Source organism: Amphiprion ocellaris, chromosome 12, assembly GCF_022539595.1.
Source record: "Amphiprion ocellaris isolate individual 3 ecotype Okinawa chromosome 12, ASM2253959v1, whole genome shotgun sequence".
Classification (NCBI taxonomy): domain Eukaryota; kingdom Metazoa; phylum Chordata; class Actinopteri; family Pomacentridae; genus Amphiprion; species Amphiprion ocellaris.
Window position 1 is genome coordinate 19,621,477 of NC_072777.1, and position 15,632 is coordinate 19,637,108.

A 15,632-nucleotide genomic window follows, 5' to 3' on the forward strand; every position below is an offset into this window, starting at 1 on the left:
TCACTGATCAGATCAGAAAAAAATGTGATGCAGTAGCTTGAATGATGTTTTATTTACAAGCAACATTACAATACATGATACACAAATTATACACAGTCAGATAATCAAGTAGCATTTAGCAGTGCAGGTTGTAATAAATCTAATATTTCCAAAGCCTTCAGCTTCACATTCCACACAGTGGAAACAACCTTTGAAGACGTGTCCTCTTGCAAGTCTTTCACATCCATTCTCCTGCATGTCTGCAACAAATATGTTATTATGAAGTGTCCTGCTTTTAGCTTAAACCCAGTCTCATTGGTACTCAGAGTAAACCGGTTTGATCTTTGGAATCTGCATCTGAAACCATGTGCCAACAAATAATGCCAATCTGTTAAAGCACACGAAGACTACGTGGAAGCAGATATAACTGATAACTGACATGGTGACTGGTCAGTGCCATACATTTTTACTTGTGGATCGAACTGTCACTGACAGAACGCGGCACATCAATCAACTACTTATTTCTGATGTCTTTCAGGCACGTCCCTCACATTTCCAGTTTATTCTCATATTTCCTCTAAGTAAAACACAGTTTTCCCTTTTTATTTTCCACGGAAGCGAACATTATTAGCCAGTAGGTCTTAGTTCGGGTCTAATCCGTATCAATAGTTGTGCAGCGGCACTGCTTTACGCGCTGGACCCGTTTCTTCCTCGTACTGGGCGTCTGTCCCGGACAGAACAGGGTATAAGTAACGGTGCTAAAGGTTTTGGGTTTGCAAGCAGAGCAGGACTGAAAGGCGTTCCCGTCCTGGTACATGTGCCTCGGGATGTAAAAGGAGTTGCACTGTCCGTAGCAGAAGCGGTTGATGATGGTCCGGCTCAGGCAGCCCTCCTCCTTGATGGTCTGCTTCAGCGGCTGCGTTTTACACCAGTCCAGCCGCAGGTACCGACGCTCCGTGACGTGCAGGGCCTCCTGGCTGGACTCTAGCACTTCGTCGTTTGAGGTTGGGGGCCCCGTTCCGCGGGAGAGGAGCCCACTGATGGGCGGCTGCAGACACCTCTCCGATTCATTCGGGTTGTATTTGTTTGGATGAGGGAAAGCGCCTTGAAATGCCCCAGTGTCAGTGCTCTCCAACGGGGTGAGCAGCCGTGCCAAACCTACTACAAGGACCAGCACTGAATGTTTCTGCATTATTGAAGCTGAAAGGGAAAAAAAAATCAGAAGTCATCCGTTAATAGAAAGGATTTTACGCATAGGTTTTACGCGCGATTTACGCGTTGGATAAGCAGTACGCATGCAGTGTTTCCCCCCCAAAAAACATCATCTATGAGTTCACTTTAATACCCGAATTTGCTATAATTATATTGAGTTACCTGTTGATTTTTAGACTCCTCAGAAGAAAGCTTTATCCAGTCACACAGCTGACAGCATGTGTTAGTTCTGGAGGTCCGGCGTCCTCAGTGGTGGCTTTATGAACACCACAGTGAGGGGTTTTCCAAACTGTCCTGTGATTCTGCAAAACACACCCCCAAACCCGGATCCTCACTTTATCTGTCTGAGAACAGAAGAAAGAAAAAAAAAAACATCCTCCTTCCAAACTTTGTCAATGCAGATAAATCGTTTATTTGACTTTACAGAACAAAAACAGAACACAACCATTTATGACGAGATGAGGTAACCCAAGATAGTCAGTGCTGCCTGTAGACACTCACATGACTGCAGTAGTGAACAGATACTAGTCAGAATAAGCTCTAAAATATTTGCCATGCTACTGTGAAGTAGGTCACAATCATTCCTTTAATGACAAACCAAAACTTATTAATAATTATAATTGTATTTAAGGATATAAATAGAATTAAATCTTTGATTCAAGACACAGAAGTGATTCATATTGTCACATACAAAAATGAAACTGTGAGTAAACTGATCTCTGTACAGTTCTGAATAATAACTTTCTGATTCAACATTCTTCAATCTTTATACAACTTCATATTAAATGTACAGCTGCAGATGTACCATACACTGCCAGTTAAGTATTTAACACCATATATTCTAGTATTTTGGGTTTATTGGTTGAATCTCTGCAATGTGACTGTCTTAAAATCAAAAAACATATGGATTTACAAATTTCGACTCACAATTGAAGTAAAAACTGTAAGATTGTTTCTTTATCAACCCTTAAAAGCCTCTGAACTCAGATATTTTTTAATGTTCTAGATGCAAGTATTTTACCTCCAAGACGAGCTTCAAACTTTTTCTTAACCTTCAAAACAGCATTTGTCAAAATGCCATGCAAATTCCTGTTTGCATGGCTCTGAGGTTGAGAAGTAAAAAGTGCCCCTCAATGTTTAACAAAAAAGCCCTAAAATTGTGTTTCCATGACCAAGATGTCAGATTGTAATGCTACATGTTAAAATAATAATACCAGCAAGAGCACATAGAAAGCATGTTGTGTCTAACTGGGAGCCAGATCTTGGCCAACTAATATGCTTGTGATACAATAAAACAAAGCATTTACAAATACAATACTTGCACTAAAGTCACAGTCCCATTGATTGCAAACCAAAATGCTTAAATGTGCAGTGTTAAAAACTCTTTTCTGAGAATGTATGTATTTTAATATTACAGTGTGTGTTGCAGGAGTTTAGGTCATGGACTGGCTGGCAGCTGGGACAGTCGCTGCTTCTTCCTCCTCTTCCTCAGAGAAGTGAGGAACAGATTTCTTGGCGACCACATTATCCAGCCTCTGGCCCATTAAATATGGGTTGACACTCTGTGGACAGAGAAGTAAAAATGTTTGTATACAGACTGTAAACATGTAAATAAAGTACAAACATCTGACAAAATTAAAAGCGGGGATTCTTTGGACAGTAAATCAGTGGGTTTATGAGCACATCATTCCCTTCAGGGGTAAATATCTATGCTGGTGATGTGGTTTCTCAGACATGATCCACACAGGAAAAGGAAAAAGACAAGCTAGAAATATTATACCCTTTTTCTTCTTTTTGGTCCTGCCTTCAGTTTTTGGTACAGACGTTCCTTGTTCTGAAAGGAAATGCAGAAAAAAAGGATTCCAGACATAAAATCGTGTATCTGTGGTTTTACAGCTAGTCCCTTTGTTCCTTAATTACAGCCAACAAATTACCTGAATGCCATTTTCAGGGAATAAAAGCACTTATTCTCTGAGGGTAACTTCCTCAGGGCTGGAGGACACACTGACAAATGAATCCATGTGAATTACAAACATGTTTTTTTGACCTTTCAGAAAGACATGTCTTGTTGTGACTTCATATTTAAGCAATTTAACCAAAGCTGTAAGTGACACTGCTGTATCTGCCAACAATGACAATAAGGTGAGATAAGACTGAATTGCTTCAAGCTCAGATGAAATTAAAGAATCTTAAAACCTACTTATATCACATCATTGTTTTAAAACTAGTCATATAGCACCCTGAAACTGTAAAAATGACAAGAATGGCAATAATCAACACATAGTCTTCTCTGAACTCACCCACTTTGCCAGGGCTGGGTAGTCATGCTCGGGGTCGAATAGGTGCTGGTGTTTTTGAAACTCTCTGCTGAACTCAGCTGTGTCAGGAGCATTTTCCAAACACCCATCTGCTGCTGTGAACACAACCAGGCACAGGCAGAGCCGGTGTCACATTTTCAGTTCATTAGTGTGGAAAAAAGGCTAGACAATCAGGAAAGTCAATGTACTGGATCTTTATTTGTTTTTAACCACCATTTTTAGTCTTTTAAATGGCAAGAACAGCACACACACAAAATAAAATACACTACCATTCAAAAGCTTGGGGTCATTTAGAAATGTCTTTATTTTTAAAAGAAAAGCATTTTTTTTTCAGTGAAGACAACATTAAATTATTCAGAAATACAGTCTAGACATTGTTATGACTATTCTGGCGAGAAACGGCCAGTCATCTATCAGCCACCTGCAACTCGTGAGAAATGCTGCATGCGCACCATCATTGACCTAGGTCTTTTAAAATCAAAAAGGCGTGGTGGTTAGCACTTTCGCCTTGCAGCTAGAAGATCCCTGGTTTGCGTCCCGGCCTTCCTGGAATCCTGGTTTCCCGCAGTCCAAAAAATGTGCTGAGGTTAATTGAATATTCTAAATTGCCCGTAGGGGTGAGTGTGATTGTTTGTCCTGTTTTAAGTTACTGTATTGTTTTTAAGTTATTCTCTTGTTTTCACTGTGAAGCACTTTGGTCACATTTTGGGCTGTTGTAAAGAGCTATAGAAATAAACTTTGATTGATTGATTGATTGATTGATTTTTAATGGAATATCTTCATAGGGGTACAGAGGAACATTTCCAGCAACCATCACTCCTGTGTTCTAATGCTACATTGTGTTAGCTAATGGTGTTGAAAGGCTAATTGATGATTAGAAAACTCTTGTGCAATTATGTTAGCACATGAATAAAAGTGTGAGTTTTCATGGAAAACATGAAATTGCCTGGCTGACCCCAAACTTTTGAACAGTAGTGTACATACCAACTGCAATCAGGCTTTTCAATTCACAGTAATTACCATTAATATTTTAACTTATGATTTATATGCTGTGCATATGTTTTTAACTTTTAAAATGTTTCTAACTTATATAATATGTATATGGTCATACTGATGACTATTAGTGTTGTGTTCTTTTGGGTTTGTGGGTTGTCTGCATGTTAACATGCTGCTGTTACAAGTAACTTCGTGCAAAGGATTAACAAAGTATTATTCTATTCTATTTCTATTCTGTTCCATATATTTTTAAAATAGCAGCATGTTCCATGAGTTTACTAAAAGTCAGTATTTGAAAAAAGAGTGTGTTTAGAGGAACATCTTGTACCTGTCTTTCCCAGAGGACAGGGGTTTGGAGGGTCTGGGTATCCATGGTCATCACTGAAGTCTTTGGGGACGTTGTCTCCTGTCAGTTCAGCCACAATGTTTGGGATGTTCCCATATGGGCCGAGATGCTGCAGTCCTTCATGAGCACCACCTGGTGGAGGAAACAGACTCTGCAGTCACCACAAAACAGCAGAATGGCTACAAAAAAAACTTGCAGTACAGTAAAACAGGCAATCTTAAATGCCATATATTACAATATTTTCTATGTCATAATCAGATTATGTCTATGTTTACGTTACGTACGTCTGAACTGAGAGCAAGTGTTTCTTCACGGCTTCAATCTTCAGCTGATTCTGTCTGTCAACACAAGCCTGGAGAAATGTACCTATTGCTTTGAAATCAGCTTTTATATGATGTGAAAGATTTAAAAAAAGAAATTAAGAGCTTGAGGGCACAGAAAATACTGAAACACTGCTCGACTGCTGGTAGAAATATTGAAATAGTGGCACAAATATTTGGGAATTTAGATCTATGACAAGCTGACTTTTAAACAAAATGTGTCCACACAGGTGCCTAAACTACAACAACAAAAAAAATTGGTTTCAGTTACAGGAATAAATCATGTTTTCTACTGCACTGCAAAAAGCTGCCAACTGAATCAACCCTTCATGACTAAATACTCATTACTGTGAGCTGTACTGAGGTTGGGTGGCCGTCCCTCTATGTAAGGTACGACAGATGCTGACTTCATTGCTGTATTTTAACATGAGTTCTTACCAAATACACTCAACTGATTGAATCAAACTGCAGCTGCTGGTTTAACTGAGCCTGGACAGTCCAGTTTCATTCATTGTGCACCTGCAACCTGGAATAATATGCAGGCCCATCTAAAGCTGGGTCATTTTCTTTTTGACAATACATTTGTTTTCTTGTTTTATTAGATTTTTTATTGTTATCTGGGTTTCTTATTTGTGCACCTACCTATTGTATTTTGTTACTTGGCTACATTGTAATAAAGGCTGCCAAACCTCCATGTGCTTTGAATTTAAATATACATTGAATACATGAATGAATGGACAAATGAATACCTTTTTAAAGATTAGGTTTAACAGAACGTGACACATAAACAAGCATTTATATTGAGAGGAAAGTGAAAGCAGCCTGCGAACAAGTTATATACATTAGTATCAACCAATTAGAGAAGCAATGATTAATAGATTAGCCATCAACTATTAAATTAATCCCCAATTTGTTTTATAATTGATTAATCAATTTGAGTTTTTTTTTTTTTTTAAAGAAAAAGATCTAAATTCCCTGATTCCTGCTTCTTAAATGTGAGTATTTTCTGGGTTCTTTGTTTTTCTGTGACAGCAAAATAAATATCTTTGAGTTGTGGACAAAATAAGATATCTGTAGAGGACATCTTGGGTTTTGGGAAACACTGACAGACGTTTCTCAGCATTTTCTCATATTTTGTAAAACAAATAACCAACTGATTGACAGAGAAAACAATCAACAGATTATTCAGCAATGACAACTGATTTTCCATCGCAGCCCTACAATAAATGATAGGAGCCGTGTAGGTCCAAAAAAACACATTCCCCAGCGGGTAGTACTAGTACTGTACAGTACTGCAATAAGCCCACTGGGTTAAACTCACAGCATTGAGATGTTTTGAGCCAGAAATACTATTATCTTATTACTGCTGGTGCCATCTATTGAGACTATTAAACGCAGGCTCTAGTCTGTATCTTGTCTCCGTCTATCCAGCCTACCCTGTATGCTCTGAGGCCCCACTATGTTGGTGGCCTGGTGTGCAGGATACTCCACCCTGGGCCGAGCGATGCCCAGCTGCTCCATGACGCCGTGCAGGAGCCGCTGGATGTCGGCCTCGGAAACCTGGTCGGCCGTGCGGGGGCTGCGGGCTGGAGCTGTACCGAGCTGCAGCCACAGCAGCAGGCCGAGCAACGAGAAGCGCACCGCCGGGACCATCTCCGTCATCTGCAGGGACGAACACAACACATGTCAGTGCACGGACACGGACAGGCGTGTTATCATGTGCAAACACAGCTGCTCTTTTCCCGTTGGACACACGGCAGGGGAATTAACGAGGCAGAATATAAAGGGAGTGATTGTCACTCAGGTTACTGGCGTCTGTGAAACGGAATAAAGCTTCGGTGCGCCACTCACTCTGTAAACAGCAGACACTGAGGCCGATGGAAATGGTCTATAAATAACCCACCTGAGCCGAAGAAGCTTTTATTCATAATAGATGACATATTTCACGACCATTGTCAGATTATATCCATGGTCTTATTGCTAGAAAGGTATCAACAATATTCAAAAATGGATTTCTGTGTGCGTTTTCTTACCTTGTCGGCGCTGAAGGAAGGACCTGCCTGCTGGGAGAAGACCTCAGTCAAGCTGGACACAGAGACGACGATGCGTTTTCCAAAGTAAAATCGTACTTCACCAAAACGCTGGGAAATTCAAGACATGGCGTCCACATATGTGGACATCCCCCCACAAAAAAAAGAACACGCAGACCACTGCAAAGCAAAGAACATTTGATGTGCTTTGTTCTGCAGAAGCAGCTCAAGCAAATAAAAAAACCTGGTGAACTGTGAGGAGTTGGCATGTTCTCCCTGTGCAGCGTGGGTTCTCACCAGGTTCTCCAGCTTAGTCCCACAGTCCAAAAACACGCTGAGGTTAATTGGTGGTAATATTGGACTCGGAGAAAGGACACAGGAAGAAACAGAGTGAGTGTAATGCAATAACGGTATATATATTAAATATAAAGGTAGTTAGAGAAGGGCTCAGTGCATCAAGAGAGGTTCCCCAGCAGTCTAGGCCTATAGCAGCATAACTAGGGGCAAACTAAAGGGACGTCAAGAGGGGAAGTCAGTTGTGCAAATGAAAACACCAGCTCACCCCGTCAGGGTCCCCCAGTCAGCCCTAACTATAAGCTTTGTCGAAAAGGAAGGTTTTAAGCCTGGTCTTAAAAATAGAGAGGGTGTCCGCCTCCCGAACCCAAACTGGGAGCTGGTTCCACAGGAGAGGCGCCTGATAACTGAAGGCTCTGCCTCCCATTCTACTTTTAGAGATTCTAGGAACAACAAGTAAGCCTGCAGTCTGAGAGCGAAGAGTTCTGCTAGGATAATATGGTACTGTCAGGTCTTTAAGATATGATGGAGATTGGTTGTTAAGAGCTTTATATGTCAGAGGAAGGATTTTGAATTCTATTCTAGATTTAACAGGAAGCCAATGAAGAGAAACCAATATAGGAGAAATATGATCTCTCTTGCTAACTCCCGTCAGTACTCTGGCTGCAGCATTTTGGATCAGCTGTAGGTGCTGATCCAGCTATTGGGACAACCTGATAAAGCAGGGAGTATAGTTGTGCTGCTGGCTGGAGGTAGATGTTATATGTTTTTTTTATGTCTTAATAGGTTTTACATTACACCTTTAAGTTTATAACAACCACAAAACACAATAAAAATGGAATGTCAGAATGTGGGACCTTTAATTCAAATGTAATCTGCACGTTTTTTTTTCTATAATAGTTGGTACTCCTTCTTTTATTTTGAAGGGAAACGGTGGCCAGCATTGTTATGAAACCCTGCAGGAGGATGAGATCAGCTTAGCTTCACGGTTCAGATGCAGTTGCTAGGAAACCAAAAATCCTCTCTTTTCATTAGCTGTTACATAGCACCAATTACTACACAGTGGCTGTGCACTGACACGACAAATCAGAGGACAACATATCCGATGTGTTCTCTGGTTTAAGATTTTCTATGTAGTATATATTTATTGTGTTATTTTGTTCTTATTGTGTTAATACCTCTGCAATACCCAGAGGTATTAATAATGAAAGGCAGGCCAAAGCCAGGGCCTCTCTGCTGATGATGTAACTGCTGCTGATTATTTCACTCTATTACTTCATCCCCTTTATTCTTTATGGGTCTTGACTGAGCTCAGAATACGAAATTTATGAAGGCAGAAGATAGATTTTTGATAATTAGTTTATTCTTTCTTTCTTTCTATCTATCTATCTATCTATCTATCTATCTATCTATCTATCTATCTATCTATCTATCTATCTATCTATCTATCTATCTATCTATCTATCTATCTATCTATCTATGAAAGTATACAAAGGCATTATGTAACAGTAGTCACTGTTCTAAATATACAGTGGTGGAAAAAAGTTTTCGGACACCCTTAATGTTTTACACAATCTCAAATATCATCATGAAATATTTGTGGAAAAATCTTTTTTTGCATTTCAAAAGGTGTGGCTGCATTAGACAGACACAAACAAATACAAATTATACATTTTTTTTTAAATTATTGTTTACAAGAAAAACTAGCAAACTAAATTCTACCAAAATGACCCAATACTCAAAATTTCTTATTTTTATGGAATCAATCAATGTTAAGTTTGTAATGGCTTTTTAAGGATTTGTTTAGTATTATGGCTGTGGTTGTACTAAAAGAAATTGCGTGTGAGGACTTGTGAGTGATTGTTAATGCAATATACATGCAAATGTATGGAGTGTCTGAAAATTTTTTTCCACCACTGTATTTTATATTTTCTTTACATTAATTCATCATTAAATTACAAAGAATGCCTTGTAGAGAAAAGCATTTATTTTAAAATTCCAGAAGTATCAAACAGAAATTTACTTACATTTTTACAGTAAAGAAATTTCATTGTGTGAAATTAGAGATTTAGTTTCCATTTGTAATAAAAAAAAAATACTAGGCTATACTTACCATAAATCAGGGTCCAAGCACCACGTAGTGATGCAAGGAACCTATTGGAATGCAAGGAATTATTATTTTACTTTCTATGTTGGACAGGAAAAACGCATTTTGATGCTCTAAACATACATGAAAACGTATTAATTTGCATTTGTAAAGTTTGCACATACACCAGAACCAGCGAAAAATCTGATATTGTAGGGGAATTGCACACTTGTGTGCCAAAATGGCTCAAATGCCGATATACATTCTGCTACAGCGCCACCTGGTGGACATACGTGCGACAGTCGAGCCGCTGGGATGCGAGGACCCGACAAACGCTGCTTGCAGCTATAATTTTCTTTTATCATCAATTGTAATCTTCCACTACATGAGTGGTATTTAAAGATGGCTGCTATTTTATAATTACTTTGCACTTTTTCATAAATGTTTATTTTATCTTATATTTGAATAATGGGCTTGGAAAAGAAGCTCTGACTCTAAAGAACAGCTATGCATTTGTGGAACATACAGAAACTGTTCTATATAGGTTTTTCTTGGATTATTTTGTACTTTTTTTCTTTTACAGTAATTTTATGTGTTGCTGCTAGAGTTTTGCTATTAATTGTTTGATTTTTTTTAATTAATTTTGCTGTATGGTTTATTATTGTATGCTGCTTCATTGTGGGTCTGTAGTGGTTTTTTTTTTGTTGTTGTTTTTTATTGCCTTAATCCTTCATTGGCCCTAATTGGGCTCACAATACTAAATTACTTTTTACCTCTTGATTTACATGTGAGACAAAAATCCTCTTAGCATGACCATGTACAGTAGCACTGATCTGTATAGTATGTGGAGGCAGAACATACACTTTAAAAATATTTTATGTTTATTCACTTTATATAAAAGAATGGAAAAGCTTCATACATTGAGTTTCTTGTAATATAGTAAAATACCTACAGGTATTCAAACATACAATCTTAAGATATAGATATATACAGCCACTCTAGGCCAACTTAGAGATGTAATCTGGTCAACCTGAGATCCTAACCTAAATTCTTCACAAACATGGAGAAACCAACATATCTGATACATTATAGTGAAGAGCGTCTTTTCAAAAGTTTTAGCTGCAACTTTCCCACAGCAGTGAGCACAGGAGAGCTGTCTGCACCGTGACCTCTGGTGAACCTGAGGGACATAAAATGAACAGGAAACATCAGATGGTGTGTTGTTAACTTGAAGTCAGTGAGTACCTACAGTATATAACAGAATATGGGATTAGTGACACAAAATTTAGCATGCTTGTGATTTCCAGTTAGCTTAATTGCATAGATGTGGGTATGAAATAAGCTGTGATCACCAGAACCTTCTCAGTTTTGGACCTATGTACTGTGTCTATGTGTTCATCGGGGTTCCAAGTAGAAAAGAATGACGAAAGAAAGCTTAAAAAAATTTTTTAAAAATTATTGTGTAACTCTGCAAAGATCTGAAAGGAGACAGGAAGATCTGCAGCGAACTAAAAATCCATCAAGGTACCACTAATCTAAGCTGCACCTCAAACAGATACCTGAAAAACTCTGAAAAACACACACAGGTCAGTGTTTCAGTTGCATTGCTAAAATGCATTCAGAGAAGCCTGATGAATATTGAGAGCACATTCCTTGATCAGATGAGGCCAACAAAAATGTGTTTAGTATAGATTCCATTCAGCATATTTGATGTGAACTACCACAGTGAATGCATAGTCCTGAAACTGATGCACAGGGGCGAGATGATATGAAGCTGCATGTGAAGTTGTGGCATTTATGGATGCCACCATGAATATCTCTGGGTTTACTATCTAGTAGTTTGACAGAAAAGAAATATTCCAGCAACATATTGATCCTAAGCACACTGCCAAAAATCCCACAATAGTTTCTAAAGAAGGAAGTGTAAACTATGACATGGACAGGTGTGTCATGTGGCTTGAATCCAACAGAAAATCTTTTAGGCATTTCAGAAAAAGACAGAGCAACACAACCCAGTCAGCTGAAAAACACACTCTGAAGAATGTCAGACTATCTCCTCAGAAATGTATGCAACTGAAATCCTCTACCCTGAGCAGGATTGAGTCTGTCTTCTAAAATAAAAAGGTAGACATAGAAAGTATTGAATAAAAGAAGAGATTTGAATCTCAATAATGAAGATACACACATTTTTGTTGTCCCTTTTGTGGGTTTATGTATTGTAAATCTGAACGGTTAATTTTTAATTCTACATCAGAGCAAATACCCTATAGAAGTGCAATTACTGTAAGGTGAAACAGTAAATCATCTAACATTTTGTACAGGATATACTCACTTGTGTTGCATAATGTAAATTACTTTTACAGTACTTCTCAAGCACTACTTGACTATTTCATCTATGCATATCATATTTGTACTAGTATGTTATTAAGTTGTTTTTTTCTCTTTTCTTTCTTTTCATTTTATTTTTATTCTTATATTATTTGTTCTGCATTTGTATATATATTTATCCCTATTTGTTTATTTATGTTACTTATCTCTAATTTCTTGTTTTTTTACATCATTGTTGCACTGCTTGTTCTACGTGCCTTTTTAAATTGCCCCCTGGGGACAAACAAAGTTTTCTGAATCTAAATCTAAAACCAAATGCTGTTGTCTAAATACAGATAATAATATTGGCTAAAAAGTGACAATAATACCTGATAAAACCTGAACACTCTATTTTATTCTCTAATCACAAGTTAGGAAATTTCATAACAAGAAATGAACTTCATGAAATGAACTTTCATAAATCACCTTTTCAGTCTTGCTTGTAGTGTCTTGCATGAATCTTCGTCGGCATCATTCAACAAAGCAGCTGCAGGTCTAAAACCTTGATCTGGAACCAAATGTCATATTGTTACATTCTCATCCATTACAGCCTGGTGTATTTTTCCCCTTCATGCTGCATTTACCTGCAAATGGCACGCTGGCTCTAAATGGGTGAGCATTGTGGAAAGTCACCTGGCCGAGACTTCTCCTCAGCGTTGGTCTGTCCCCTGATGTGGAGCCCTGGCTCTGCTCTGACACTGGAGACCTGAGTTTTGACCTCCCCTGAATCCAGAGCATCGTCTTCACAGACCGGATCACTGTATGTGTTAGAAAAAAATGAAGGTGAAAAGCAGACTTTCTGCTTCAAGGCAGTTTGCACGGATGGTGATTTGCTAAATAATTTTCTAGTCTTTTCACCTTTGAAACTGTGTCTCTTTCTATTTCCTCTCACTGAGTGTGCATCTTTCAGAAAATGGAAATTCATCAAATATTCCATACTGTCCATTGCAGCTTTAGGAATCACACCTAGCAGATGTAGTGAAGATCAAAACAGTGCAGATATTAGGGTTATATACAAACAATGTTTCTTTTAAACAATGTCAATACTAAATAACTGGTGTTTACCAAATAGATGAGGATGTTCAGTGAAGGTGCGCAGGACAAGAACTCTGAGTTCCAGTCGTCCTTCAGACATCTCTGCCTTGTTTGGAGGTGGTAAAAGACATGGAACAAAAACTGTAGCGAGGTTGGAGCTGGTCATCAGGTTCTCAGTGCATCTGACAGCAGTACATCAATGAAGAGGAAACACGGGAAATCTTTAGTCTCAGAAAAATTAGTGAAATCCTGTCAGCAGAAGATTGTCTAGTAATTTTAAGTATTACAGTAAAGTAAAAAAGAGAGGGTTCATCGTTTGAGCCATTCAAACTTTCTGTCACCTCACTGTAGACTGGTTGTTCTTGGCTGCACAAATTCGCCAAAGAAATTCTAAAATTAAAAAAAACTAAGCAAGCAACTAAGTCTCAAGATGATTACAGAATCTTTTCTCTATTTTTTTTGTACCCTGATCTATTAGATTTCTAAATGTGAATACAGTAATATAAGGAAAACTTTTAAAAAAATATGCACTACCATTCAAAAATTTGGGGTCACTTAGAAATGTCTTTATTTTTAAAAGAAAGAGCCACAACCTGCATGAGATGTCATAGTGTAACATTGCTGTTGAATTATAAGCAGTCACAAGGCAAACAGTCTGGGAGCCACTGGTGTAGAAAACAGCTTTAATGCTATTTACCTGAGTGGGCTCAAGAACAAAACAAAACAGGAACTTGTCTTCACAAAACGTTTGTGGAGGACTATCTCAGGGATTTCTGAGGATCTCGAAAAACAGAGTTGTTGATGTTGTCATGCTGGGAAAAGTTCCAAAAAACACTTTGAAATAGGTGAGACTCCACCAATCAGTCAGACAGATCGTGTGCCCTTCCAGTCACTTTTGCACCTCCTAGACCTGTAATACTGAATAATTTCCCTCAATAAATGAATGACCAAATATAGATAAATAAAGAAAAAGAGACAGTGTGAATATTGTGGAGTAAAACAAATTTTAAAAACAGCCCCCCCGCCGCACTTCACTTCAAATCCCATTTACGGTATAATTTTTCATACCTCTGAGATACTTGGGAGAGGAAGTTGAACAGGTAATGCAGACAAGAGAAGTTTCTGGCAGGCAGCAGACAGGAGAGCAGCTGGAGGGCTGCCATCCCATCCTGCTGGTCGGAAACTTCCTGGGCTTTGAGCAGAGCTGTGTGGAGTTCAGAGGGAAACAACGGCTCTGGAAGCTCCCTGCAAAACTGTTTGATGAGCGTGGCCACATCATAGGGGAGAGCTGAGGACAGACACTCTTCTCCACAGTTCAGCCTGGCCTAAACCAGACACACAGAGTTCACAATAATTCATATCTGCTGTAGCATCAAATTAGTTCTGTTTTAGCACTTACTGTAGCTTGGTATCAATGTGTTTTTGTTATTTCGTCTGCCCTGTTTTATAAAAATGTGGACACAATTTGAACTCTTGTGAGTGTAATGTAATAAAATTAAGTTACACATCAAACTAGTTCCTCCGCACCTTTCTAAAACAGTTTGAATGAAAACTGAACATTATAACCTTGAGGAGTGTATGACTTGCACCAGTAATGCTGCATTAAACTGCATAAGTTTTAGGGATGTGTACCAAATAACCTGGCAGCTGTAGTGACAGTAGTTGATAAACAGACCAGTGTTTGCTCAAACCACCAGATGACACTGTTGCTCCAGTTGAGATGATATGAATCTAACTTAACAAAAAGGTCCAGATCTTACCCTGAGGGTCTTGATGCGAGATAGACAGCCTGACTTCCTGAACAGGCCCACAGTACCAGCACGCTCCAGAAGAAATGAACAGGCATCCACCAAAAAGCTGAGATACAAATCACTTTTAAAGCCATGCTTTATGTCTGACATTTTGTTTTAAGTCACATGAAAAGTTTTCCAGTTTTGCGGTTTCCACTCACCAGGGTACAAGTCCAAACTCAGGAATGTATCGCCTGGGCAAATTTTCCAGAGGAACACCAAAGACCTTTGCACCGCTGATGAGCACTCTGTCATTTGTCTTCTCACAGCTCTTCACGGATATCCCATAATGGACCTTAAGGTAGAGGCGAATCACATTGCTATCTGTAACCTTCATGATTTCACTAAAAGAAGTCAAACAACAATCAGTTCACAGCCTTTCCCTCTGTCTATATTATTTGTAACTCACTGGATAAAATCACTTGTGACTGAAGGAGGTGGGCTTTATTATACTCATCCATATCACCTGCGACACAGCAGGTGAGTGCTGAGGGGAAAGTGGTGCATTCAGGTTGCACAGGGAAGGTGGTAGAAATGAGCTTACGCTGAAAACACTGCAGAGCCACTTCTCAGTCACAGACTAAGGGAAATACATACATTTATTTTTATTTGAACCTATATCCACACTAAGCCCGGATTTTTCCCTTCTGAACAACAAACGTTTTCACTGCTGTTTGAGGGCTGTACAGTGGCTTAGTGGTTAACACTTTTGCCTTGCAGCTAGAAGATCCCCGCTTCACATCCCGGCATTCCCGGGATCTTTCTGCATGGAGTTTCTGTGTTCTCCTTGTGCATGCGTGGGTTTTCTCCAGGTACTCCGTCTTCCTCCCACAGTCCAAAAACATGCTGAGGTAATTGG

At 38.9% G+C, this 15,632-nt stretch overlaps 3 protein-coding genes across 5 annotated transcripts; all 3 read right to left on the reverse strand.

The window, feature by feature from the left end:
* Positions 1–33: 33 nt before the first annotated feature.
* On the reverse strand, positions 34–1,502 carry grem1a (gremlin 1a, DAN family BMP antagonist). The gene is made up of 2 exons (XM_023280950.3): positions 1,354–1,502; positions 34–1,179 (listed from the first exon to the last, which is right to left on the reverse strand). The coding sequence occupies exon 2, from the start codon at positions 1,169–1,171 to the stop codon at positions 632–634; it is 540 nt and encodes a 179-aa protein (XP_023136718.2). The 5' UTR covers positions 1,172–1,179; positions 1,354–1,502; the 3' UTR covers positions 34–631.
* Positions 1,503–1,587: 85 nt separating this feature from the next.
* Positions 1,588–7,357, reverse strand: LOC111575672 (neuroendocrine protein 7B2). Of its 3 annotated transcripts, none has more exons than XM_055016063.1 (6): positions 7,205–7,357; positions 6,608–6,833; positions 4,834–4,983; positions 3,492–3,601; positions 2,972–3,025; positions 1,588–2,753 (listed from the first exon to the last, which is right to left on the reverse strand). In XM_055016063.1, the coding sequence occupies exons 2-6, from the start codon at positions 6,831–6,833 to the stop codon at positions 2,625–2,627; spliced, it is 669 nt and encodes a 222-aa protein (XP_054872038.1). In that variant the 5' UTR covers positions 7,205–7,357; the 3' UTR covers positions 1,588–2,624. The 3 variants fall into 3 exon arrangements, with proteins under 3 accessions (XP_054872038.1, XP_023136713.1, XP_054872037.1); XM_023280945.3 differs by having other exon boundaries at positions 3,492–3,604; XM_055016062.1 differs by lacking the exon at positions 7,205–7,357 and adding an exon at positions 7,075–7,188 and having other exon boundaries at positions 3,492–3,604.
* A 3,075-nt stretch (positions 7,358–10,432) lies between these two features.
* On the reverse strand, positions 10,433–15,223 carry LOC111575673 (inactive Rho GTPase-activating protein 11B). Its single transcript, XM_023280949.3, has 8 exons — positions 14,935–15,223; positions 14,744–14,840; positions 14,052–14,308; positions 13,014–13,165; positions 12,807–12,914; positions 12,533–12,706; positions 12,375–12,456; positions 10,433–10,761 (listed from the first exon to the last, which is right to left on the reverse strand). The coding sequence occupies exons 1-8, from the start codon at positions 15,108–15,110 to the stop codon at positions 10,668–10,670; spliced, it is 1,140 nt and encodes a 379-aa protein (XP_023136717.2). The 5' UTR covers positions 15,111–15,223; the 3' UTR covers positions 10,433–10,667.
* Between the last annotated feature and the right edge of the window lie 409 nt (positions 15,224–15,632).